Source organism: Manis pentadactyla, chromosome 12, assembly GCF_030020395.1.
Source record: "Manis pentadactyla isolate mManPen7 chromosome 12, mManPen7.hap1, whole genome shotgun sequence".
NCBI classification, from domain to species: Eukaryota; Metazoa; Chordata; class Mammalia; order Pholidota; family Manidae; genus Manis; species Manis pentadactyla.
In genome coordinates, this window is record NC_080030.1 from 55872525 (window position 1) to 55900109 (window position 27585).

Below are 27585 nucleotides of genomic sequence, written 5' to 3' on the forward strand. Positions count from 1 at the left end.
AAAGGAGTCAAGTTCAAGTTGAAACCTGAAGGAGGAATAGGAGTTTCACAGGTGATGGGGGAGGGAAAGAGGAATGCAGGGCAGTGTGTGCAAAATAGGGAGTCAAGAGAAAGAGGAGTAGAGAAGAGTATTGCAGGTAAAGAGCAGTTCATATTCAATAACCATATTGTTTTCTCTAGATTATAATCTCCTCATAGTTGTGTATTATTTTTCCTTTTTCAGTTTGCATCTCCAGTTTCTAACGAAAGGCTTGCATATAGTAGGTATTTAACAAATGAATTAAAAATGTATGAATGAATGTTTTTTTTCCTTTTCCCAAAGTATTTAGCTTTCCCAATTTTCCTAGTGACCAAGATTCTAACTACAAAACACTCATACCTTTAGATTTTAGATATTTTGGTTTTAGGAAGCCCAGTTGAAAGTCCTAAGATCTCATCCTCTAAAAAGAAATAGTATATGGAGTCATATTTAATCAAGAATAGGAAATTTTGAGCCAGTACTAGCATTTGAGGGTTCACTAAGGCACTGTAGAGTCAGGACCTCAAAGAGGACATCAGATATTCTCATGTTTTAGCTTTACCTAAAACACCCAAATGTAAAATATCAATATTTACTTAGTTCTCTAAAATGGAATTAGAAAACATTGCATCTAATTCATTTAATATTCTTTGCATTTTAAACAGATATTGGAATGGAAAGCTATTTATTAGTCTGTATGTTAATTTTTCTAACAAACTCTAAAAGATGTGAGAAGTGAAATTATATTTTATATTTTATGAACATAATAATAAAAATAACATATCAGTTCTTTTACAGGTCTATATAATCAAATTTCTAACTAGATTAAAAAAATAAACACAAACACACAATAACCAATGTAAAGAAAAACAAAATTCAGTCAAGTACATTTGAAGATCTAGTTGGTTTTATTAATCAATATATAAATCAAGCACCATATAATAAACCCCATCTGGGAAGTAAAGAAATGCTCAGAGGAATTGTACAAAATGGAAGGCTTTTATAGACAGGAGAGAAGGGAAAAAATTATTAGCAAAAGAAGAGATTAGGGATTATTTCCAGTAAAGTCACCCTGCCTTAGGAAGAGCAAGGGGCATTATGTCCAGTACCTCACTAGGAAGTTCCCAAGTGATTGGTTTAAACTGGGAGAGGCTGAAACTGCAATTAGGGTGGGCATTGAGCTCCTGTTTGGTGACTTGGCTAGGAGAAATGACGCATGCTGGGCCTATGTTTTTCTTTTTAACACCAAACTGAACAAAAAATATTAAAAAATACAACAAAACAAGTGCTCTGGTTAAATTAGCAACTTCCTAACTACAGTAAGTAGCAAGAAGGAAAGAAGGAAGGAAAGAAGGATAATTTCTATTCCTACCATATAGTATCATAGTAAAATAATCAAATCAGGTCAAAGTCAAGTAGACTGTGAGAAGCCAGGGAATAACAATTACATATCCATTTACAAAGTAAAGGTGGAGATCCTAATTTACTATAATTAAAAACAATCTTTTAAGTCCCTGGGAATAGAAGGGTACCTTGACCAATACATCAATAATAACTCTTGTTTATGCATTCATGGATCTGGTTTCTGAAATAAGGAGGTGCTTGTTTATGCATTCATGGATCTGGTTTCTGAAATAAGGAGGTGCTGCTTAAAATAATTAGGAAAATGTGGCTTTTTAGGACTAGACTTTGAAAATTTTAAAAAATGTTCCTACCTTAGAATTGCTTACTTAGTTTTCAAAGGAACAGTTTCTCAGGTGAAAATGGACTTAAGTAAATTAAAATGCCCTATTGAAGAATTAAAGAGTGCATAGAAAACTGCTTCCAATTTTAGTTATAGGCTATTAGACTTGGCCAATAGTTTCTACAAATAAAATCATGTTACAATATATTCACAAATAGCTAAATTTGTTATTTGTGACTCTGGGGCAAGAAAACAGAGGAAACTGGGAAATGGGGAGATGGAATACATTTTTGGCAAGTTAAAGTTCTGAGAACACCCTTCATCCCCTGTAGTATACAAAATTGACTACAATGTTTGAAGCAAAGAAGAGTTATAGTCCCAATTTCAGACATACCATTTGTGAATGAGTCATGACAATATGTATAATCTCAGTTTTAAAATAATGATAATGGCCAAAGTAAATAAAACCTTCCTGATGAGTTGCTAATTTTTCAGGCAAATTGGCAGTTTGTCTCCGTACTCATGTAATACAACCTAGAAAAAAAACTTATTAGATAATTTTTTTTTGCCAGGAACTCTTTAAAAAATGTTTCTTCTTTTCATCTTGTGGCTAATGTCTTCTTATTATCAAGACTCTGCATGCTTTTGACACCCACCCAGCCCCATCACATTTTTTTTTTTGGTTGAAGTCTGAATGACAAGTACATTGATACAACTGAATCATCCTTCTGCAGGCATGTCTTTGTTATCAGATTGGTTTTCAAGTAGATTTACACATTTTACAAGTGCATCCGTTGAACAAGATTAGTCTTTTCAAGATATGACATTTATCCTAGCAATGGGTGATAGAATTTTATACTTTAGACATGTGAATCAAACTAGATAGTAAGCTGACATATTGTTAAGTAGTTCCTTTCTTTCTGGTTATCAGATTAAGCCACCAAAATGAAGCTGAAAGAGTGTTATCATGAAAGTGTGTTGGATCAGGGCCAAGTTTCCACCCTCCTGTGATGCTAGGATTTTCCAACAACCAAGCCAAGTCAGGTCTTGCCTTAATATCAAAGTGAATTTAGAAAAACTGACAACTGAGAGGTGAAGTAAAGAAACAAGCAGAAGTTGATGTTTTCTTGGATTTTTACGATGAACCTAAAAAGCATTCCAAAGAGAACCAGGTAAAAAACAAGAAAAGTTCGATGTTGCCTTATACTGATTTTCAAAAGATGCCACATTGCCATATAAAAATAATTGTGTTAAATTATATTCCCTAATCATGATACTCCATAAACATATATTACTAACATAGTAATGATCTAAAATGTCATTGCTGAGAAAAATGGTAACAACCTAAATTCAAAGGTTCTTTTTTGAGGTATATAAAGAGCTTGTGGACTCTAAAAAAATCTAAAAATCATATTATACCATGTAGTAAAGTGGTATGAACAACTTCAGACATGTTTTATTAGCTTTTAAGGAAGTGGAGTGAAGTATGACTTCCCTCAATTAAACAGCAGAGAATTTAAGTAAGGAGAATTACCTGACTTGGAATTTGACCAGGATGAGAGAATATATTAGTTCCCCGTCCTCTTGAAATAGTGTGTCATCATTAATAAATACAAATGCATAAAGGGCTCAAATTTTACTAATTTTTCTAGAAAATAACTCCCTTTCACTTGATGGAAAGAGAAGTAACATTATGCAAAAACAGTATGTGCAAGTTCTGAAGAACTTTTGGAAAGTTCTCTCCTTTACCTTCCCACAAACTCCTCACATCTCCCTTTCCATCCAACTTCTCACCCTCTTTCTTCTCCTCCCCTACCACATATCTCTTTGGCATAAATTAGGCAAAACCAGAAAACAATAGAGTCCAAGATTTAGCCCATATCCTGGTCTTTTCCCATCTAAATTGCTATAATCTCAAAATCAGTGGATGCTGACCTACCTTTGGCACTGGGCATGTCTTAACAGTCATTAGCCACACTCCACCATGGCATCACACAGACTTTCTTGATTTGTCACCTTTCTTTTCCAGTTAATCTGTCAGTTTCTGGTTGCATTTCAGATCAAGGCTTCAACCCTCATACTGAAGGTCAAAACACTTTGTTACGCCTCACTAAATACCTTTACTGCTCTTGTCTTTTCCATGTCTAGACTCTCTTTCCTGCATAATTTCCCATTTATATCCTTGATATTTTCCCAATGCTGAACTTTCTTTCAATTTCTGTTTTTGTTTAAAATGTTTTCTTGCCTTAGCTTACTACTAATTAAAAATAGAATCACAGGCTAGAGTTGTTTGAGCTCTTAAAAGAACATCCTGTCTAATCTCTTCCCAAATGAAAAAATATTCTTAAAATTTTCTCAACAGGATACTTTCCGTAATGGGAAATCCACTAACTCTTAAAGTGCTCCATTCCACTTTTGGAAAATTTTGTTTAATTGTCCTTATATTCAACTGAAACTTTTCTCCTTGTAAAGCCCACCCTTCTAGGGCAACACAAAATAGATTCCATAACCAATATGGCAGTTATTAATATATTTAATAGTAGCAGTCATATTTTCCTTTATTATCCTCTTCTGCAGGCTAATTAGCCCCAAGCCATTCAATGTTTTGTTCCTAAATCACAGTATTCATCCTCTTTCATTATCTTGACCCCTAACTCTCAGTCTTCACGTCCTCTGTGTGTAATCATCTGATTCCCATGGTTTCCTTTCATCAATTTCCTAGAAGACATTTATTTGGTTATTTAACATAAGTTTTATATTTTGCTAGTGTCCAAATTTGTACATATTGCCTATAAACAATTTTAGAACAGGGACTATGTTGTTCCTGATGTTTCATTTGTACAGCATATATTAAAAGACAGAGAGAAATGGGCAACATTTTCAATTCTAAAATCATTATCAAGGTAGACATCAAGAGATATTTCAAACAGCTCTCTATACATGGAAATCAGCATGTATACTATAGCTTATTATTTGCTGTAATCTATAAATATTAATATTTAAAAGAGTAATCAGGTCATACCAGAACACTACATATATACTTTCTTCTTTTACATTCAAAGATGACAGAGCTGGCTATTGCAGTTATTCATAAAGCATGGAAATATGAAACTGGGAAGAAACTTAAAGGTCATGTAGTAAAACCTGTTGAAAAACAGACAAGGGCTAAGTGAGTTACCCTGAGACCCACAGTTCCTCTTATTTAGTAACGGGGACAAGAACCAGAGCTCTGAAATGTGCCGGTTACTCTTTCACTTGCACCAAGCTACTCCTTAAAAGAGAAACAAAACAAAGGAGTCTTTCCATGTGTATCTTACTGACAAAGTTTTCTCTAGTCACTGCTTCTATTGATAAATGAAGAACTGTACCTGGGTTCTGTGAGACACATGCCAAGTTTGCTATGACATGAAGGGCTCCAGAATTCAGTCATACCACAGCTCAGAATGACCTAGCTATTTCTACATTCCCTGTTTATCACCTGCTCTAGAAAGCCTACCCAAAGGCACATGAGCTACTTCTACATCTCTCTCCTTTGGGGATACTCCATACATCAACATCGATACATTCCCAGAACATTCTTTTTCCTGAAGCATAAAAAAGCCAGCCAGGAGGCAAAATCTCTGTACAAGGAATTCAGAATTCATCAGGTCAACTCCCATGGGTTCAGGGCTGAGAAGAAGAAAAAGGGGCCAATATAGAGTTCAGTCTGTGTTTGGTTCTTCTTGTTGGCCTTGTTGGCCAAATTGTGATTTTAAAAAAAGCCATAATTTCCAATATCATTTTATTCCTAAACTTTAAAAAATAATTTTCTCTTCTTTTTCATTGACTGTCAACAGGCTGAATTACCTATACTTTTGAAACAAATGTGTGTATACTAATACGCTCTGAGTGTGGGAACAACATTATCTCACTTTTTGTGACACTTCCTGTGTCACAAAGTGGAAGGGGATACTTTTTGTGACATTTCCTGTGTCAGAAAGTGGAAGGGGATAATTCTTAAGCATTTTACTAAAGGTTTAAAAACATAAAGAATATTGTATATTCACTGAATTTTATTAAGTTTACCCTAGTGACATTGCTAGCTGCATGCTGCTTAATTTCCTGTCCTCTTTCTTATTCACCAATCAAAAAATGACTTAAGGAATAAACAGTCCTTGGGATAAGTCTGAAGTTATCAGTACAATTAAAACATAGTAACATTATAGTAATATTTTTAAAAAATCATAAATGACCCACATTAATATTACCTGAAAAGAGGACATTTTATCAGAAGTTTCTTTGTTGAGTTGTGGTTTTTTTAAAAAAGCATAAGCCTTTGAATAAAATATTTGTTCCTTAAAACTTTTCAGGCAACTAATGTGTTGGGTAACACATTAGAGAGTGGGGACTGCAGCATTTCATAATATAAACTTTCCAGTTAGAAAATCAGGTCCTTGTTACATTAGCTTTCCTGAGAAAGTTTAGTATAAAGTATCAATGGAATGGAATAAAAAGATCTTTTGTGATTTTCGGTATACCTAGGAGGCAGCTTTCAGAATTGTGGCAAATGACCAAAAAAAAAACAAACCTCACTGAAACCAAACTTCCTAAACTTCTCCTTTTTGTCATATAAATGATCATACTCAATTGAGTAATATTCAAAACTCATAGTGTTTATTATTAACTTTATTTAACTCATTAACATATTTGTAAATTGTGAAAGTCTATAGGCATGGAGCTCTTTAGTAAAGTATGGAGGTATTTATTGCTGTCTTCCCCTGGAATATTTCTGGGTTGATAATTATTCTGGTTATCTATTGCTACACAGCAAATCATATCCAAATTTGTTGACTTAAAACAAAGACAACAGTTATTTTTGTTCATCAATCAGCAGTATGAGTAGGACTGGTGAGGACAGATTTTCTCTTTTCCATTCTGCGTCAGTGGAGGCATCTAGAAGGCTGGGGACGGGGATTGTTGCAGGAACTGTGTGAACTATGAACAAGGAGTCTAGACACCGAGATGTTTGGTGAGAAGCAGAGTTTATTAGTGCCGGCACTGGCTCAGTGGGTTCCTATCCAAAGACTGAGCCCTGAGTGCAGGAGGGCCATGCCTTTACACATTCACTACAAGGTTAAGGGGGAGTCAGCACCCAGGAACCATTGCAGTGGGAGCTATTAGGTCACTATAGGTGTAGCCAGGATGCTAGTTATATTTTAATCTATCTCTGTAAAGGGTACCCGGATATCCTACTATAAACTAATGACTATGATCAACAAACTGTTTCATAACACTGTGTCCCTGGTTGGGGGCTACATTGTTGCATTGCTTCAACCTCAAGCGCCCTGTGATTCCTCTACATTCCTGAAGCCTCAACAAAAACTCTGTCTCCTTGGCTTCCTATCACAGGATCATCTGAAGCCTCATGGTGGTGGATGCTGGCTGTCACCCCGGACTTAAGCTGAGGCTGATGCTGGAACACCTACAGGTGGCCTTTCCATGTGGCTCTTTGGCTTCTTTACGATGTGATGTCTGGGTTCCATGGGTGAGCGTTCCAAGAGGATCAGGTGGAAGCTGTACCATCTTTTAAGGCTTAGAAGACGCATAATGCATAACGTTGTTCCCACTGCAGCCACAGGTCTGTGCAGTTTAAAGAGAGTGCCAGCATCACATGGTATGGAAAGCATGTTGGATGGAATATACTGGTGTGGATATGTTAGGAAAATATAATCTACCACAGTGATGATGGGAAATCATTAAGACTATTGCTCAGTGTTCTACTTTAAAAGGATTAATGCCTATTCTCTTTATGTAAATGCAAACATGACCATAAACCCTCTAGTCATATCAATGTGTTTATGTATATCTCAACCAGAGTCACAAGTAATGCTTGCTTACTTAAATCATAGCCTAGAATCACAAATCAGTATAGAAGAAAAACAAGAAGAAAATGATTAATCACATTAAACTTTTTCGTGTGAGAAGTAAAAATTAGGGGTCAAAAATCTCCTAAATGACCTCAGGTCTGCTTACATAAAAAGTAGTATCAGGTGGCCTTTTCTCAGTGGGATTTTTTTCAGAACCACTAACAGATTTTATGGAATAGTCTGCAAAATCTGTGGTCCAATGTGTAGGTGACACTTTTGTGCGACTGTCCCATATCCCAGTTTTCCAAAATGACCAACACCACCAACCCTATATACCTAGTGAGATTAGGAAGAAAGAAACACTTCCCTTCTGCTCTTCCTGTTTCCCAACTTTCCCCTCTTAAGGCACTCTAAGAACTATCCCAAGTTGCTTAAATGGTTTTGATTTAAATTATTTTACTCTTGTCTTCTCAGTTTTTCCAGATTTAGGTTGCTAAACAACATATTGATACTACACCCCATCTTCTGCCTTTTCAAAGAACACATAGCATACATGATACGGCAAGGAAGGGAAATTCCTCAAATAGTTCACTGTTTTAAAGGACTTCTAATGAGAGCCTGGCTTTCCTTTCCAAACCCTACCTTTTTATGTTTATGCTTTTTTTTCTCCTTTAGATTTTATTTGCAAAAAATTTTTTTTTTGCTTTGAAATGCTTTGTTCTTTGATTTATTATTAATATTTTGTTGGTGCCTTGGAGCATTTTATACCATGAACACACCTCTTTTCCATAGCTATGGAGCCATATGTATCCCTAAATTAAACATACGGAAGTAACATTCAAGATGATTCACAGAAACGGACATTCTATAGATCCTAGAAGAAGCTATGTGTACCCTAACAATGTAGGTCCAGCAAGCCTGGGTTTTGACCAGGATGGACAAATAAGAGTTTCCTCTTTTTATTGAAATACTCCCACCCAACTTTTTTTCTTTCTTTCTTATTCAGCTTTCTTCATCTACCCAACCCAAACTAATACATTTCCCTTGGTTGTGTTTCTCCAACAACACACCAAGCCACCCCGTCATCCTTTTTTATTTGGTAGTTTCCCCACTGCTACTATATTATTCCTTGTCTAAGAAACTGTAGAGTTTTATGCTGCAGCTGCTGACTAAAAGCCAGCATGTTACTTTAGCTCATTCATCCATGACTTTTCTTATCAAAGTAGATTCAGGTTTGATGAGGACTGTACGTTATTTAATTTTGGGGTCCTTTAAGGAGGGAAATATGAAATGATTACAAAGTTATTTTGCAAGTAAGTATGTATTTAGACTGAAAAAGGGGATCTCAAAGTATAAATTTACTTAAAAAGCTGACCAATACAAATATAAAAATCCATAAAAATAACATTTATGAATTAACTGTCTATCCCACTTGTATAATACATTCCCTAAATTTTTACCTACATATAATTTGATCACTTCTTCTCATGACAATGATTTTGTAATATTTTCTGTGGAGAGAAGAGAAAGATAAGTTAACCTTCCATTCTGCATAAGTTGATTGAAATTTCATTTTTAGTTTTTCCATTGTTGAAGATTAGGAAAAGATTCTCTCAGCTCCATCACTCATCTGGTAATGTCACATAGAGTTTAGGATTGAGCAAAATTTGGAAAATCTAATGCAAGTTTCTAAATTGTATATTTCTGTATAAACTGAAAGAATTCAGTGCCTTTTGTGATTTCTCGTTTGGTGAGTAATCTTAAATATTCTTTGAGGTGACGCAATTACCTAGTTCATTGTTGATGCTCTTTTTATAGCACAGATGAATGGGAATAACATAAACAAATCAAGCCAGATAAAGCCATCTCCATGGCAGCTTTCCCTTAGCCAGAACCTAAAAGCACCCATGACCGTACCATTAGTACCTAACATGAGAGGAATTCAGAGGTCTTCTCCAACTGTGGGTAAAACATCTTAGTTTTGAAATTTTACAAAACCCGTGACTGACTGTGTGAACAAACAGGGCCCCTCCCAAGGCCTAGGGAGGAGATCATGGGAGTTTTGGGTCCTGAAGCTTAATCTTATTAGTTTTGTGGTAAATCCACCTCTGTTTGTCTTTCTAAAATTTGTATAAGTTTTCAGAAAAGATTTTTAGAAGTCTGTTATGTGGCTGGCATCATGGGATACAAATAGGAATTTATATCCCATATAAATCAGTGAGTTCAGATTTATTGAAAGCCTGCTTTAAGTTTTGATTTGTTGGCTTTTTCAACAATCTGTCAACATGTGTATTTCAAAGGCGTTTATGGTTCATGGTGAAATTCTACAGGTATAATTGAAAACATCACCCTTATCAGAAGGCAAGGGAATATGCGTATTAACTATCAAATATAAGTGCAAAATAATTTAACATAAAATATATTTGAATATTAAGGGAATAATCATTGTGGAATGAATTTATATAGGAAAAACAGTCTTGGAGTTGCTTTAAAGGAAGTGGGAGTCATGGAATGAAGAAAAGGGTTGGGAATGATGGGAAATGAACCAATAATACATTGGTTAAAATAGTACCGATAATCTGTCCATGCCCCTAATTATAAATTTGAGGAAAATTGGGGTCCTCAGAAGTCAAGTTACTTGCTCAAGAGTCCATAACTACTTCAGAATGAACAACTTCTAGCTGCAGCAAAGGGAAATCATCCATTTACTATGCATTTTAAGTGTCTCCAGTGTGGTTTGTTAAAACTAAACACTAACTAAACCTATAATATTGATTGTACAGAGAATGAGTGGATGGAAGGCTGCTAAAGGAACCAATTTTTTTTGAGGTATAAATGGCATATAACAACATATAGTTTAAGTGTAATTATTTGATATTTGCATATGTTGTGAAGTGATGACACATTTCTTGTTAACATCTGTCACCATACATAGTTTTAATTTTTTTTCTTGTGATGAGGACTTTTAAGATCTACTCTCTTTGCAACTCCCAAATATGCAATACAGTATTATTAACTATAGTCACCAATGCTGTACCTTATATCCCCATGACTTATTTGTTTCATAACTGGAAGTTTGTACCTTTTCATAACCTTCACCCAGTCCATCTCTCCTGTAACCACCATTCTGTTCTCTGTAGCAGTGAGCTTGGTTTGTTTTTATTGTTCTTGTTTGTTTGTTGTTTAGATTCCACATATAAATGAGATCATATAGGATTTGTCTTTCTCTGACTTATTTTGCTTAGCATAATGCCCTCAATTTCACTTGTGATAGTATTGTTGTAAATGTCTAGATTTCATTCTTTTTCATGGCTGAATAATATTCCATTGTGCAGATAAATCACATTTTCTTTATCCATTTATCCACTGATGGATGTTTTGCTATTTATATAAATAATGCTGCAATGAACATATGCATTTATCTTTTCAAGTTAGTATTTTCATTTCCATGGGATAAATGCCTACAAGTGGAATTTCTGGATCTTATGATACTCCTTTTTTTAATTTTTTAAGGAATGTCCATACTGTTTTACACAGTGGCTACACCAATTTACATTCCCATCAACAGAGCACAAGTGTTCCCTTTTTTCCATGTCTTTGCCAACACTTATTATTTCTTGTCTTTTTTATAATAGTCTTTCTAATAGGTATGAAGTGATATCTCACTTGGTCTTGATTTGCATTTCTCTGAGGATTGGTGATGTTGAGTACCTTTTCATATACCACCTGCATTCTTTGGAAAAGTTAGATCCTCTGTCCATTTTTTAATTGGGTTTTTTGTTTTTTTGCTATTGAGTTGTAAGAGTTCTTTATATATTTTGCATATTAACTATATCAGATACATGATTTGGAAATATTTTCTCCCATTTGGTAGTTTCCCATCATTTCATTGATGGTTTCCTTTGTTATGCAGAAGCTTTTTAATTTGATGTAATCCCACTTGTTCATTTTCACTTTTGTTTCCTTTGCTTTTGGTGTCAAATCTAAAAAATCATCACCAAGGCTGATGTCAAGAAACTTACTTCCAATATTTTCTTCTAGGTAAACAATGCTTCTCAAGCACATTATTGCAATGCCTGAAATATGGCAAGTGCTTAATAAATGTTAAGTATCTTTATTTTACTGATGATTAAAACAGTAATTCTATCACATAACAAAAACACATTAAAATGGGACTGTCCTCTACAATGATCCATCTCTCCTACTACTTTCATGTTTTCATGTGTCCTTTTAAACTGTGCCCATATACATAAAAAATCTATACATTTTTATGATAATCTACATGAAAATTTTCATATGAGAACAAGTTTGGAAGAACAATTAACATAACAGAATTTAAAATCAGAAATCTATGTTCAAAAAGGAATATTCTCTTTAACCTGAGTGGGAGCTGGAAATTAAAGATTTTCAAATGTATTGGATAAATTTAGGAATATTGGGAGCTGTGCTCTGATTTCTTGAGCATAGCTCAGAGGGGCTGGAAATCCCTCAAAAATCTTCCTCCTTGACATGGTGTGGAATCCAGTGCTGAAGGTTTGGTAGTCGGTAGTGCAATGATACCTGGCAAGGCTGAGAGCAGACTTGCTGAGTTTCTTTTGCTACAGCATAGAGCTGAGAAAACATTTAAGAATCATCAGTCCTTCCAAATGGCAAGGAAGTACTAAAAGTTCTGATGGACCAAAAGGCCTGAAGTAAAGATGCAAAGGTCTCACGGGAGCCTACCACTGGAAGCAGTGGTAAAGTTCAAGGATGTCAGTGGCAGATGTCAGCACCAAGGTATGGAAACCAGACCCACCCATCTCAGTGGGAACCAACATACCTTTCAAGGACTGGAAGGACTCTGTCCGGCTTCATTGGAAGTCAGTGAGCCTATGGAGAATGGTTGGGATGCTTTCTATGTGTCAGAAGCTGTTGAGGTGCTTTTGTGAATTAAGACATTCATATGCTCACTACTGCTTAAGGCAGTTCAATTTTTATTCACCTCTAACAACATGTTTATGAAGCCATCCAGAATAAGCGGTTGACCCAAGATTGCATAGTGTAGGTGGCAGAATAAGGCTTTTCAGCCAGGTGGCTCATAACAACTGTAGTAAATTGCTGCTATGCTAGATATTTCCCCTCTGTTGCTCACATACAGAAGCTTCTCAGTGCACCCACGTTTTTCAGAAGGATGAACCTGACTTGCAAATTAACTGAATATTTATCTGAGAGAGATCGAATTTCACTGAGACTCTTGTTTTTTTTTTTAAAAAAATAACAGCTTTATTGATATATAATTAATGTACCATACAATTCACTCATTTTTAAAGTGTGTGATTTTTAAAGTGGTTTTTGGTGTATTTTCAGGACTGGACATCCATCATCACAGCCAATATTAGAACATATTTATCACCCCAAAAAGAATCTCCTTACCAATTAGCAGTCACTCTCCATTTGCCCCCAATTTCCCTAGCCCTGTGTAACCAACCACTAATCTACTTTTTGTCTCTATAGATTTGCCTGTGAAGGACATTTCATATAAATGGGATCCTGAAATATGTGGCTGGCTTCTTTCACTTAGTGCCTGGCTTCTTTCACTTAATATAATATTTCCAAGGTTCATCCATGTTGTAGCATATTATCACTATTTCATTCCTTTTTGTTGTCAAATAATACTCTACTTTATGGATATACCATATTTTAGCTATCCATTCATCAGTTAATGGATATTTCAGTTTTTCCTACCTTTTGACTATCATAAATAATGCCACTATAAGTATTTGTGCACAAGTTTTTGTGTGGCCACATTTCCTTTCTTTTAGGTATATATAAAGGACTACCTAGATACCCTTTTCTAGAAGTTTCTACTCACAGCCTCTATTTCTATATTACCTCCTTTCTCATTCCTTCCAGAGCTTCTTTCTCCAGAATCCTATTGATATTAATGTCTCCAAGAGCATGAAATTTTTCTACCTTATAAATATATTTATTTTTTCTATCTAGATGGGGAGGTGGAGAAGGACAGAAGCAAAGATAGACAACTGACTATTATTAATATGTGTTACAGCAGAGACAAACAGAGACTAATTTGAGGGCACAGAATAAGGGTGCCTTTTTGGTCAGAGTAAAATAAGGCCTCACAGAATGTGTGATGCACTTGAGGCTCTCCTGAGGAATACTGAAGGCATGAAGATGGAAGGGCCTTCTGGGAAGAAGGAATGGCATGCACAAATGTCCTGGGATAAGAAGAGCATGGCTGGACTTGCCCGAAAAGTAGGAGCTCTGGCATGGAGCACTGTCTGGTGGGGTGGTGGAGTGGTGGCAAGGAAGGGGGAAAGCCAGGCAGCAGAGAAATCATGATGGACTCCTGTGCCTTTCTAAGGACATGTGTAAGGAATGTGACTCCACTGAATGATTTTAAAGTGGAAGATTAATTATTACTAGAACATTGAGAACATGAGCCTTTGAAAAGGTACATTTTTATAAAGAATTCCTTAACTATATTTATTATTATATTTTATAATAAAGTGCTTGACAGTTAGATAGTACAGGATGGGTGGTTGAAAGAATCTACCTGTGGATGAAGAAAGTTTTGTCCAGGTAGACAAAACTGTTTGGCTGGTATTACCCACTTAGTAGTTCATGTTTGAATATAGAACTCTTTGATTTCTATTTTGTTCTTGGAGGCAGTTTTTCTGCCTTATGAAGTTCATGACCTCACCATCGCCTTTCCAAAGTTTTGATATGTTTTGCATTAAGCCTCTATAATACCACACAGAAATTAAAACTCACCCACTGAATCTTCTTTGAAGATCTGTTTCAGCTTCCCTGAATACCTTCTTGTTTGTTTAGTTTTTCTGTTAATGCTTCTGTCAAACACAGAAAATCTGGACAGCCTCAAACCCTTTGGGGGCAAAACTTTGTCTTGAAGAAGAACCTATTCACTGGATCTTGCCAATTTTCACTGAGTTAAAATTATGCCTAAAAAAAAGAAAAGAAAGGAAAAGAAAGAAAAACAAATAATATGTGAAGGAAGTCAGGGGAAATTCCATAGAGGAGGATAAGAATATAATTAGATAGGGGATTATAGAACTAATTTAGAAGGTCAAGAGGAAAATTAAGTCATCTGTCTATAGATTTTTGAATTATCTGGTAATAATAAGATGAATAGACTTAAGTTACTAATGTATAATCACAGTCACAGAACTGCAGAGGACCCCCAAAGGATCCTCTACATAATAATGTCATGTACTTTCCTAGGCATTTAATTATAAAACTTTGGAACTTTTCTTATATATGGTGTCTAGTGCCACAACTACAACTATCCTCCCTCTCTCCAACTCTTTCTACCTTAATGATTAAGATCAATTCTTTCATTTCTTTTTAAGAATTATGGAGTACAGAAGTCACCATAGTTAATTTACCAAAACTCGTATGATTATTTAAGTAGCTGTGATGAGTAGTGCTATTTCATCAACAGAAAACTTTTAATTAAAGTCTAAATGGATCAGCAATTCAGTTTAGAATATAAAACAGAAAACAGACTGCACCTCAGGAAATATTGTATATGCTGCTGAATGGATTCTAATCCAGACATATCAGAGTTCTTAGTTTTTATTTAAGATAGGGTACTATAAGGTCATAAAGGAAACATTTGAAAAATATATATACACATGGATATACCACATATATCAAATGTGTACATCTCTGATTCAGTATAAAAGGTATTCTTGAAAATTCCTTGGAAGGTTTTTTTCCATTTTTTCTTTTTCTTTGCTTTTTTATTGAAATATAGTTTATGTACTTCAAAGTGTATATATATTAGATATACAGCACAATAACATTTTATATGTGCATAAAATCTCATTTGCTGTTTTTTAATGCTATGTAGTTTCCTATTAAATGAGATATATCACAATTTATTGATCTGTTCCACTGTTGATAAACATTTGGTTTATTTACATTTTGGGGACTATTATGAATAAAATTGCTACAAACATTCTTGTACACAAGTGTTAATTTTGTTGGGTCTGTACTTGGGAGTGGTATTTCTGGGTCACAGATGTATTTAGTATTTGGAGATACTGCCAAAAGTTTTTCAAAATAGTTTTGCCATTTTGCACATGCTCTGCTTATCTATGAGACTTGCATTTGCTCTACATTCTTGTCAACCCTTATTATTGTCAATCCTTTTAATTTTAGTCACTCTGGTAGGGGGATAACTATTATGATTTTATTTGCATTTTTTTCATGATTAAAGATGTGGAGGCGTTATTAATGTATGATCAATGCTCAATGCCAATATCGATATTCTGTTTATATAACATGTCTATCTGGGAAAGTGCCTTTTATTCATTAAAAAGTTTTTTTAGTAAATATTTGGAAGGGGGTACATAGACTTCTCTTTATGTTCCAGATATGAGTTCTTTATAAGATATCCATGCTGCAAATATCTTCTCCTAGGGATTGCAACTTGCCTTTTTACTTTCTTAATGTTATCTTTTGATTAACAGAAGTTCTTAATTTTAATAAAGCTCAAATTTTGAATTTTTTTCTTTTAAGGTTAGTGTTGTATGCATCCTGATTAAAAATATCTGCCCACCTCATGGTCATATAGATATTTTCCTAAGTTTTTCTTCTAGAATTGTGAGCAAACTATTTACTGACAAGGTCATCATATCCCTTCCTGAAATGCAGTGGTGCTTTAGTTGTAAATTGGATAATCACATATGTGTGGATCTGTTTCTAGACTCTCCATAGTGTTTCAAAGGTATATTTGTCTATCCTTGTATCAATATCACACTGTTTTACTTACTATGGCACTAAAGTCAGTTTTAGTGATAGTGCTCATCCTTCAACTGGATTCTTTTTTGAGATTTTCTTGGCAATTCTAGGGTCTTTGTATGTCCATTTAAATTGTAGAATCTGTCACTTTTCAACAAAAAACTTCAAGAATTCAACTATGATAACATTGGATGTAGATTCATTTGCAGGGAGTGGGGAACTGATATCTCATCTATTTAACGTAATGATAGTGATTCTTCTAATCCGTGAATATGGTATATTTTCCATTTAATGTGGTTTTCTTTATTCCTCTGAGCAATATTTTCTAGTTTCAGTTTAGGCCATACACATCTTTCCTTATATTTATTCTAGGTATTTGGTGATATTTTTTATCAAAATGTGGCCACTTAATTTTTAATTTTCATCTTTCTACTACTTACACTTTCCTATAATATGTAAGTACAATTTTTGGTGTGTCTATGCTGCTAATTAACTTAATAATTTTACTATTTTAATCATATGCCTTTACCTTGAAATTTTGAAAAATATTTTTACAATAGAACAAAAAATCTATAGAATAGTTAGAATTAAATCTTCAAAAGACGTGCAAGACCAGTCACTGAAAACTGTAAGACACTGTTGAGAAAAAATTAAGATCTGCTTAAATGGAGAGACATATGATGTGTATGTGTATTAAGACTGCATTTTTTAGCAATGTTAAAATATCAATTTCCCCCAAATTGACCTATCGATTCAGGAAAACACCAAACTCAGTCAAATTCTCAGCAGGAATATTTGTAACAATTGACAACATTATTTAAAACTCGTATTATAAATGCCAATGATTTAAAATGGCTAAGAGAACTTTAAAAAAGTAGAACAATGTTGGAGGATTAACACTACCTGACTTTTAGATTTATAAAGTTACAACAATTATGACAACATGGTATTGGTGTTAAGCTAAATCAATAAATCAGTAAATCAATGGAGCACAATGGAGAGTCCAGAAACAGATTTCCTTTATAAGGACAATTGATTTTTGATAAAGATGCAGACATAATTCAGTGGAAAAAGGATCTTCTTTACAATAATGGTGCTGGAATAATTGAATATACATATTTAAAAAATAAAGAACTTTGATCCAAACCTTACACCATATACAAAAATCAACTGAAAATGGATCATGAACCCAAATGTAGAATCCAACACTGTAAAACTTGTTTAAAAAAAAAAACAGAACATTTTTGTGAACTTGGCTTTTCAAAGATTCTTAGACAGAAAATCAGTAAGACAATCCATTATTTAAAAAATCATTAAATTGAACTTCAGAAAATCTAAAAACTTCTGCTATTTGAAAGACACTTTTAAGAGATCAAAAGTTCAGTTACAGACTAAGTCTGGGGAGAGGAAATCCCAGGGCAAGATACCTCTAAAAACTGAAACCAGTCAAAGGGAGAAATAAAGTTTAAAATCCATTTATTTCTTACAAACTGCAGTCCGGGGCCCTCTTTCTTTCCTGCTCCAGCAGAAGCAAAACCGGCCCTCCTCTTCACCTGTCAGGTACAGATAAGCCTTCCTTTGCCCAGGTAATTACCTACACTGATGCAGAGATGAACTTCTGTCCACCCCTGAGGAATGATGCAAATGCACTAAAGCCATACTTCTTTCCACCTCTGAACACTTATTGATATGCAGATCTACTAAAGCCTGGCAAGATGTTCTGGAAATATTAGTTTTACCCGTACAGACTGGAAGAAGTATTTCCAAATTATATAGCAGATAAAGAAATTGTATCTAAATCATAAAAATAGTTCTTTAAAGTAAAAAATAGTAAAACAAACACACCATTAAAAATTGACAGAAAGATTCAAATGGACACTTTCCCAGAGAGGATATAAAGATGTCAAATAAGCACATCATCTTTAGAGCAGATGAAGTGATGGTGAGGATGTGGAGAAAGCGGAACTACACTGATGGTGGCAACCACTTTGTAAAACAGTCTGGCAGTTTCTTAAAAAGCTAAAGATAACCTACCAGATGAGCCAGCCATCCCACTCAAAGTATTTACCCAGGAGAAATCAAAGTTATGTCCATACAAAGAGTTGTTATATAGTTAATCATAACAACCTTATTTGCAGAAGCCAAAACTGAAAACAACCTGAGTATCTATCAATAGGTGAATGGAAAAACAAATTGTGCTGTAGCCATACAATGGATATCCCCTCTGTAATAAAAGAGAATGAACTACTGATTCAAACACCTGTATGGATGAATCTCAAAATTATTTTGCTGAGTGAATGAAGACAGATTCAAGAAGGCATGCATATTGTATGATTTCCTCTATGTAAACGTTTGGAAGATAAGAACTAATCTGTAGTGACAGAAATGAAATCAGTTGCTGCCCGGGCCCAAGAGGCAATGAGCAGCAGGAGGGAGAGGTTATAAAGGTACTTCAGGAAATTTTTGGAATATGGATATGCTCATTATCTTGTTTGGGTCTATGGTTCCACTGGTGAATAGATGTCAAAACATATCAAATTGTATCCCTTAAATACGTGCAGTTTATTGTTTGTCAACGATTCCTCAGTAAAGGTGTTAAAAACTTCTCAGTAATATAGTTATGCTGTCATCATTATTTTTTTTACAAATTGATTAAAAATGAATTAGTTGTATAGTTGTTTGTGGCATTTGTTAAATAGCTTATAGCAAGAGACTACATTTTTCTTTTTTTAATTTATTAATTTATTCAGCAATTCGAAGTGCCAGACAATAGGGTGTTGGACAAACAAAAAGCTTTCCAATTAGTGGGGTAGAGAACTAGTGTCTACTGGCTACTGAAGAGGTTCACAGCATGTCAACCCAAAATATGCCACTTTGGCACCTTGATTAGTTTGAGCTGAAGGAATGTGAGAAATAGTAGATGTAGGAAGAGTTCTTTGACTTAACCTTCTTTATCTAAAACAGGCCATAAAATTTCCCATGAGAAAGGTGTCCTCACTACACCCAGGCAAGAGAGTATCCTTATCATCAGAGACTGTGAATTGATGCTGAAATGGATCTGTATGAACAAACTTATACTGAAATAATCCTTAGCTGTCTCTAGTCTTTCCCCTCTCCTATCCCCATCGTGTATCTCCTATTCAATTCCCCACAATTTACTACGCATAGCCCAAACCCCTTTGTCCTGTCAATTCTTTGAGTTGACTGTCTATAAGGTATAAGAGCTCTCTCCTCTGGTTACTTCTTTAGGTCTTTATTTTTTTGTGAAGGCTCCCATGTGCGTGTAAAGATTTAAACTTCTTTTTCCTCCGTTTATCTGTTTTATGTGAGCTTAATTCTTTGATGCCTGTTCCGTCCGTGCCCAAGCCTCAAAGATGAAAGCTGGGTAAGACAATGTCCCTGTTCTTATTAAGCACACGTCCGTTTTCAGTAGATAATCAGAAACCAGATTCAGAATATAATCTGGAACGCTGGTGTAGGTCAAGAGTCCCGGTAGCAATTTTTGGTCCAAACCAACAAAACTTAGGCGGTGGGATTCCATGTCCTTGAAATCCCCGTCAGTCAATCTGTCCGTGGGCAGGGCCACGTCAAAACGCAACTCCCACGCACTAGAGTGCGATTGCATCTTTCGGAGGAGGGGTATGACCCTGACGGCTTGCCGTCGCACAGTGCGCAGCTAAGACGTCCTGCGTGCGCAGGCGCTCAGCGCAGAGGCCTGCCGGAAGCCAAGATGGCGTATAGGTGTTTTTCAGGCCGCCGTTGGCGCCTTATCAGTATCTGAGCCGTGTGTTTTGTAAGGGGCTGTGGCAAACGCCCTCTCCGCCGCGATGGCCCGGCATCGGAATGTCCGAGGCTATAACTACGATGAAGGTAGGTGGCAGGGTCATAGGGGATGTCATTTTCGGTTTCCAGCTGGGCTCCCAGTCCGTTGACATCCACTAGAATCTGTGAGTTCGTCGTTAGTGGTGCCAGGCTGAATTCAGAAGAGGCCGAGTTGAAGAAAATAACAAGACATCTGACTGCCAGCGACTGGCGTTGTTTTAAGTTGTGATTTGTGTCCTCTGGGATTGATTTTATTTAGGGCAGGGGAGCTCCTGAACGCTGACATATGGGAAGGACATTTGGTTAGTTGGAATGCGGTGGTATTTAATGCACGTTATCACCTCTCATTGTTTCCTCCCATGTCGGGTACACAGTTGCCTACTTTTAGCTACTCTCTTCCGTCCCCCTTTCAAAAATATCCACAAAACGTTGCTTATTTGTAAAACACGGTTTGGCTTAAGTCTTATATTAAATTCTTCTGCTGTAAGTGTTACATTTACGTGGCAAATCTTTTCTGTTTGTTTCTACATATTTAAAGCAGAATCTGGCTTGGGCAAACTGATTGACTTAACCTTCTCTGAGTTTGAAGTTGAATTGGAAATTTAGGAGACGGTAGAAAAGATGTATATTATTAAAAAGACCCAAAGAGTAAGTCAGTCAGTCAGATGATCTTAAGGTATATACTCAGTTCTTGGTTGATAATGCTCAATATAAAATTTTGAGGTAGGAAAAAGCAGTACTAGAAGATAGGGGACTTTGAAAATGACTTACTAATTTTTTTTTTTAATGAAACAAAAATGTGTATATCAACTCCAGGAGTTTAAAGGAGAATTAGTTTAGGGCAAGCACAATATCTCTATGCAGTGGACAATTATAGGCACCACCAAGCATCGTACAAACTAAAATTATAAACAAATATGAGGGAGTGAAGAAGAGGAATAAAGACCTATTGGTTTGTAAAGTGCAGATCATGCAATGTGCTTGTATATTGGTGGTTATTATGGGCACTCCTAGCAGATTTTTCTAGACCATCAGCATGCCTTAACCATAGTGGAGAGCAGCTAACATACTGTGCTACGTTTGGAGATTGTGGCCCAGTCAGCCTCCTACATGTTTGGTATCTGCTGTTCACTTCAGAATGAAGGCAGTTTTAAGTATTGCTGTGGATGTAAGTATTGCATTTGGACCACTTACCTGAAAAATGGCGTTAGCCTAGGAGATACTGCAGCCGATATGATATAAAATACATGAATAGGCTTAATTACTACTTACTCTTTTCTTTAATAAATACTTAGCATTTCCTCAACCCACATTGAGTGCGTATTCTTCATTAATTGAGTATGTAGAGTACTGTTCTAAGCTTTGGGGAGTGACGATAAAATGTTTGGAGGAGTCTAAAGGGGGAGATAAACAAGTAACAGATGATCAGAGTATGAAATGCTACAAACGGTGCTCCCAAAGTGCTATGGGAGCTAGGTAAGTGAGAACACCTTATTCAGAACGGTTTGGAGGAGTTTATGCAGGCTTTCTGTGAGGAAAGGTTTTCTGGAGGAGAGGTGCTTGGCCTGAGGGAGGGAGTGTAAAATAACATCTCAGATTGGCAACTCCAGACCAGGTTGTCCTGTTGTAATGTTTCTTTGGAACAATTGGTGCCATAATAACCAAGCTGTTCCTACAGCATAAGAGGTTCATCCCCTTTTCCTGATTATATAAATTCTACTCATATTCCCACTTAAGCTTTCTCTTGTACTCTCAGAATAATTTAAAATTCTCAAAAGTAATATTAACTCCATTGGAGATAGGGTGTTCTCCAAAACCTTTGTTTCATTTTTTAAACTCTCACTCTGTTCTCTGTAGTTTGGATTGTTTTACATGACTGCCTTAGCTACTAATTTAAAAGTGTGAGGGAGGCAAAGCTCATACTTTGTTGTTAAATTTATTCCAGTAACTGGCACAGTGCTTTACATCCAGTAAATACTCCAACATTTTGTTGAGGAAAAATCTGAGGAAAGAATTCTTCACAAAATCTTAGGAAAGAATTCTCTTCATTTTTTTATATTGTGGCAGTTTTAGGGTCATTTTCAGTATCAAAAACTTGGCCTCGTGAAAAAAATATTCTTGTCTTTAATATCTAAAAATATTTTTTGTGAATGGCTCGTGTATTTGCTGATAAATTGTTAACCACTCAGAATTGTGATCTAGTATATTATTGAATGTTACACATTTTTGTCCAGTAGTAGCATTTATCTAATTTTTCTTTGCTATAAACATTTGGTCTCAGCCTTTTCACATGCTGTTCCTGCTGCATGAATACCCTGAGAAACTAACTATCCTTTGGAATTGATTTAAATGTATATTCCTGGGGATCTTTTCCTAGCCACCATAGTCCCCATTCTATTTTTGTCTTTCATATGTATGTTCCTAAATCACTGTATTTCTCATGTAGCAAAACAAATGTACAGTTTTGTTAAATTGCCTATTTTCTTGTCTTGTGTTCCCTGTTAAGTTTTAGGTTTGTAGAGATCTGAAAATGTGTCTGTCACTCACTGTTGTACCCCAAATGTCTCTAATAGTTCCTGGCATAATGTTAGTATTTGTCAAATGAATAAATACATTAATGTAAATATATTTATGTTCTTTTTGCATTCTTAATTCTAAGTTGTTTGATTCATTAGTTTATAATAAAACAGGCCTTGCTTCAGTGCCAGTCATATGCCAGGTAGTTGTATGAACAAAGACTTGTCCTGAAGGAGCTTACAGTTTCTTGGAGTGAAACAGGTGTAGTGCTATGAAGACAATCAGCTGAAGGAGTGTGCTAGAGGGTCGCAGGGGTAAGACTGCCCAGAGTGGTCGGGGAAGACTTCTGCAAATGAGGACACTGAGCTGGAACCTTAACTAGGAGAAGGAAGCAGGCGTAGGAAGATTTAGTCAGGAGGAGAAAAGGCCAAGCAATTAGCCTGACCATAGTATGCTCAAGGGAGTTTAGGGTAAGCTGGTTTTTATAGAAGTTACCTAGCTTTATGAAGAAAAAATTATTTTCATGGTCTGATTGTATGTGCTGTTCTAGTCAGTTGTATGGAAAATAAATGCTTTGGTTATAGAGGACACTTGCTGAAAAAAATGGGTGGAGGGCTTATTTGAGTTCAAGTATATGGTCTTTGGGGTGATTTTTTGATCACATGAAGTGAAAACTAGGAAAAAGTAAAACCCAATTAGCTTAAAAACTGAAGATGTCTTTATATATAGAAAGCCAGTAAATACCTACTTTGTGAGTAAAATTTTTAGAAGTTTTTTGTAAAGTAGACCTTCTAAGTTCCTATAATTTTGATGAACAATTTATTTTGGAGAGAATTCAGATGCTTCCTCACTAATAACTAAAAATAGAAAAAGAACTTGTAAGTTAATTTATCTTGTGTTTTTATTTTAGATTTTGAAGATGATGATCTCTATGGCCAGTCTGTAGAGGATGATTACTGTATTTCGCCATCAACAGGTGAATTTAAAAAAATAATTTGATTTCTATTATTTGGATATTTAAAATTGTTAAATAAGTATTGTCCTTCTAAGACTACAGTGTTCCATAGACTGTATTATGTAACATTTAAAAAGGTTGTTATATGTCAACTTTTAAAGGTGTATAAAATAATTTCCTTACCCATGAATAGAATTTAAAGTTTTGATACCATCATTTAGCATTAAGCAACTTGAAGTAAATTCAGAAACTGTGGTTTTCAATATTCTTTGCAACATGCAGTTAATCTAAATTGTACTGAAATGGTTATTTAGTTAATAATGGAAACCTAAAACTTCTGAAGGCAGATGGCAGTTAATTGTATATCCCCAGGAATCTCTTGAATATTAAAAACAACTGAGGTGTTTGGATGGATTCCTCTTTATATGGCATTTTAACTTACCTGCTTTTAAACTTGGTTTGGTAAGTAAACCAAACATGTAGCTGAGACTTCTGATGGGCTCCAGAGTGACTAAGAGTGCAGATTCCTGTAGGATTGCACATGAGAGCTGCAGGTACTGTCTTATCTGCCAAAAGATTCTTCCTTGCCACTATATAAAGAACATATTCCTATGTTCTTTTTCAGCAAAGAAAGGGGCTTTGATTCAGACAGATCTTTCTGTCATAATTTCCATAACAATACATTTGTCTTCAAATTTCAGCCTACTCTATGAACAGTTGGTTAAAATGCCCTGCTGAATTTTACTATGCCATAAAGGGGATACAATTAATATATACGTACAGTTATGTACAGTATAAATATAATACATAAAACTCATTTCTACATTTGAAGGTTTAATTAGCATTTCTGTCAAAGTCCTCCTTGTCTTCAATACCCTGTAGTCAGCTGAGCTGTTCTATAAACCTGTACCTGCTTTAACACTACTTTTAGTCTTTGAAGACCAAATATGTTCCTTCTGACTTTTTAGAATTCCTTTTTCTTTATAAAGGCATGTGTGCTCTAGAAGTTGTCTACTTTTCTACTCTTCCTGTCATCTTTTTTCCTGTTAACTTGTTACTCTGAAATGTATCTAGCTCTTTATTTGTTCTTTCCTCATTTAGCCAAACTAATAAGGGCCTTTTCTCTCTTCCTTTAATGTTACATTGTTGTCAGTCAGGATACTGTTAGGAAATGGAAATTAAACCAGTTGTTTTGCCAGAGAGAAGTGAATATAAAAAGTTGTTAACTAAACAAAAATATGTAACAATATATACATACATGTATAATATATATGTGTGTACGCATGTGTGTATATGTATATGTATTCACACACACATATACATATACATATATATATATATAACAACATGCCCCTCCCCAAATGTATAACAAAAAAAAATGCAAAAAGGGCAGCTAAAATACCAAGGAGCTGGTAACTTCAGGGAGCATTTACCATCACTAGTTCCTAGGGGCAATAAATGGACAAGGTTGAAACCAACCTTTTAAAACTTGTGTAGGGACTCCTTAGAGCTGGGACCTGTGATGAGAGGATTTTGCTCTATTGAGTTGCCTGTAATGTTCAGAGGAGGGACTGTGGAGGTAGGACTCAGACCTCTAGGAAGGGGACACTGCATGACTGGTACTTGTGTCTCTGAAGGACCTATGATTCAGGCTTTGAAGAGGGAATTAGTCCGCAGGCTGGTCATGGTGTGTGTGGGATGTGGTGTTGGGAGGGCATGTTGAAGCTGGTTCTGGGAGTTTTGGAAAAACTGCAGACTGATAGTAATTGCTGTTACTGGAACAAACTGCCTCTGCGAGGTGAAGTGTTGCTGAGGTGATGGTGACTGGAAAAGACAAAAGGAAAGGGGCCTCCAGCCTTCTAGTCTCCCTTTAGCATCTTACTGTTGGCTGTTCCTAAAAGGGAGCCTGCTGTTAAAGAACAAATGTGCTTTGCAGAGACTTCAACCCCAGTATTACAAAGCAAAATAATGAAGTTTGTGTTAGAAGCTCAGAGGTGGGTTAATCAGCATTCTTTTAAAGCTCCTTATTCCAGGATTCAAAATACCGTATTTTGCAGGGAATAGGGATAAAGGAAATGTCACTTTTCCCAAGAAACCTCACAGGCATTTGCCATTTGCAGGATGTTAAAAACTTTATCCCTTTTGGGCTCCTACAATTCACCACCCCATTCGACTAGGTGACAAAGTGATGTAGCATTAACTTCATCCCTCACTGTGAGTGCAGTAGAGAGCATGGCGTGTTCATGAAACTGAGGAGATGATGTTGGTGTGATAATTAGATTTGAGTTAAAAAAAAAAAGTCTCTTTTATGTAATGGAGACTGGATTGAAGGCAGTCCATGAGTGGATATAGGTAGATTAGTTAGGAAACTTACACTAATCTAGAGATGAGGTTATTTTAGGAATGTTCTAAAAATGTGGTCCATATACCATTACCATCACTTGAGAATTTGGTTAGAAACATAATTCTTGGCCCACACAAGAGTCAAAAACTCATGGGGCACAGCTACTGTTTTAACAAGCCCTTCAGGGTTTGAGAACCATTTGTTTAGGACAAAGGTGGAGTGTTGGATTTGGAAATAGAGTCAAGAGATAATTACAGGAGTTAAGATCTACAGGACTTGGAAGTAGTTGAATATGGGTGGAAGGGTGGAAATCTTCATAAACAGAGGGACTACTGAAAGACATCTTAATAGTGCAGGTTAACACTTTCATTTATCTAGCTTTATCTGGATAAATCATGCTTAATCTTGAGTAACGAGCTAACACTACACAAGGTCAGGCATTTTGAGGGTGTTTTTCTGAGATTTGCATTTGTGGCCTAGAGTTCTTGAGGTCAGAGTTTAACCCTCTTGTCACTCAGCGCTTGATGTGTATCATACATGTGTTTCATATTTAGGGCAATCTGACTCTGAGAGTTACTTTTGTACACACCGAGAAGTAAACCGACATTATCAAAGCAGGAGATAGTTAAATGGTTTTGAAGTTTTTTCTTTGATGGTATTTTTAAGAAAACAATGTTCTGGGTTTTTTAATTTTTCAAAACATGTATAAAATAGCAGTAATGTCAGATCAGAAACTTATTTTCCTCTATTGATATGTTTTCCAAGTGATATTCAATACAAATGAGTAGGTTTAGAAGGATACTTTCGGTTCTTAAGCAAGTGACTTTATTAATTAATAGGAATTTCTCTCCAAAATTCATCAGCACATTTTTTTTTGAACTCTACTAAGCACAATTTTCCTGATGGAAAGGTATTTCTAAATGTTACTGCTTTTTTTTTTCATTTAGAAAGATAGATATTAAATATTGAACATAGGTTAAAGAGCTGGGGATAACAAAAAGAGCCTTATATATAAAACTTTTTTTGAATAGTTATGGTTTTGTTTCAACTAATACGATTAGAAGTGTTAAAGGACAAATTAACACATATTAAATTTTTTAGGAATTTACTTTAGTGAACACTAATTTGAGTCAGGCAGCTCCAGTTTGGAAGTGATTAGGAGTGCTCCACTGACAGGAGCAAGGGGCAGGGTTTATTATTATTATTATTATTTTTTATTTTGGTATTATTAATCTACAATTACATGAAGAACATTATGTTTACTAGGCTCCCCCCTTCACCAAGTCCCCCCCACATACTCCTTCACAGTTACTGTCCATCAGCGTAGTAAGATGCTGTAAAATTACTACTTGTCTTCTCTGTGTTGTAGAGGGGGCAGGGTTTTTATAGAGAAGACAGGAAGCAAAGCAAGGAAATTATTTGATTGGCTGTTAACTTACAGGAGTTACATTATTTGGGAAAGCCTAGTTGGTTTTTTGAGATGTTCTTAATTGTGCATTGACTCTGGCTTAATTTTTTGTTTGTGATCAAGGCATTAGAGCCTCTTCAGTCTCATGGCCTCCTTATATGATTAACAGTAATCCTTATTCAGTCCATTCCAGTTTGAAGCCTTTATTCAACATCATTTCACATGTGA

The 27585-nt window shown here is 35.5% G+C and overlaps 1 protein-coding gene across 2 annotated transcripts in view; it reads left to right on the forward strand.

Annotated features, from left to right (window-relative positions):
• The first annotated feature begins 19986 nt into the window (after nucleotides 1–19986).
• Nucleotides 19987–27585, forward strand: part of HBS1L (HBS1 like translational GTPase) — a 90894-nt gene continuing 83295 nt past the window's right edge. Inside the window, exons 1-2 of one of the 2 annotated variants that reach the window (XM_036903731.2) lie at nucleotides 19987–20181; nucleotides 23561–23626. In XM_036903731.2, the coding sequence (XP_036759626.2) occupies nucleotides 20139–20181; nucleotides 23561–23626 (109 nt within the window). In that variant the 5' untranslated portion in view covers nucleotides 19987–20138. The remainder of the gene's footprint in view (nucleotides 20182–23560; nucleotides 23627–27585) is intronic. The other variant, XM_036903730.2, reaches the window with a different exon arrangement.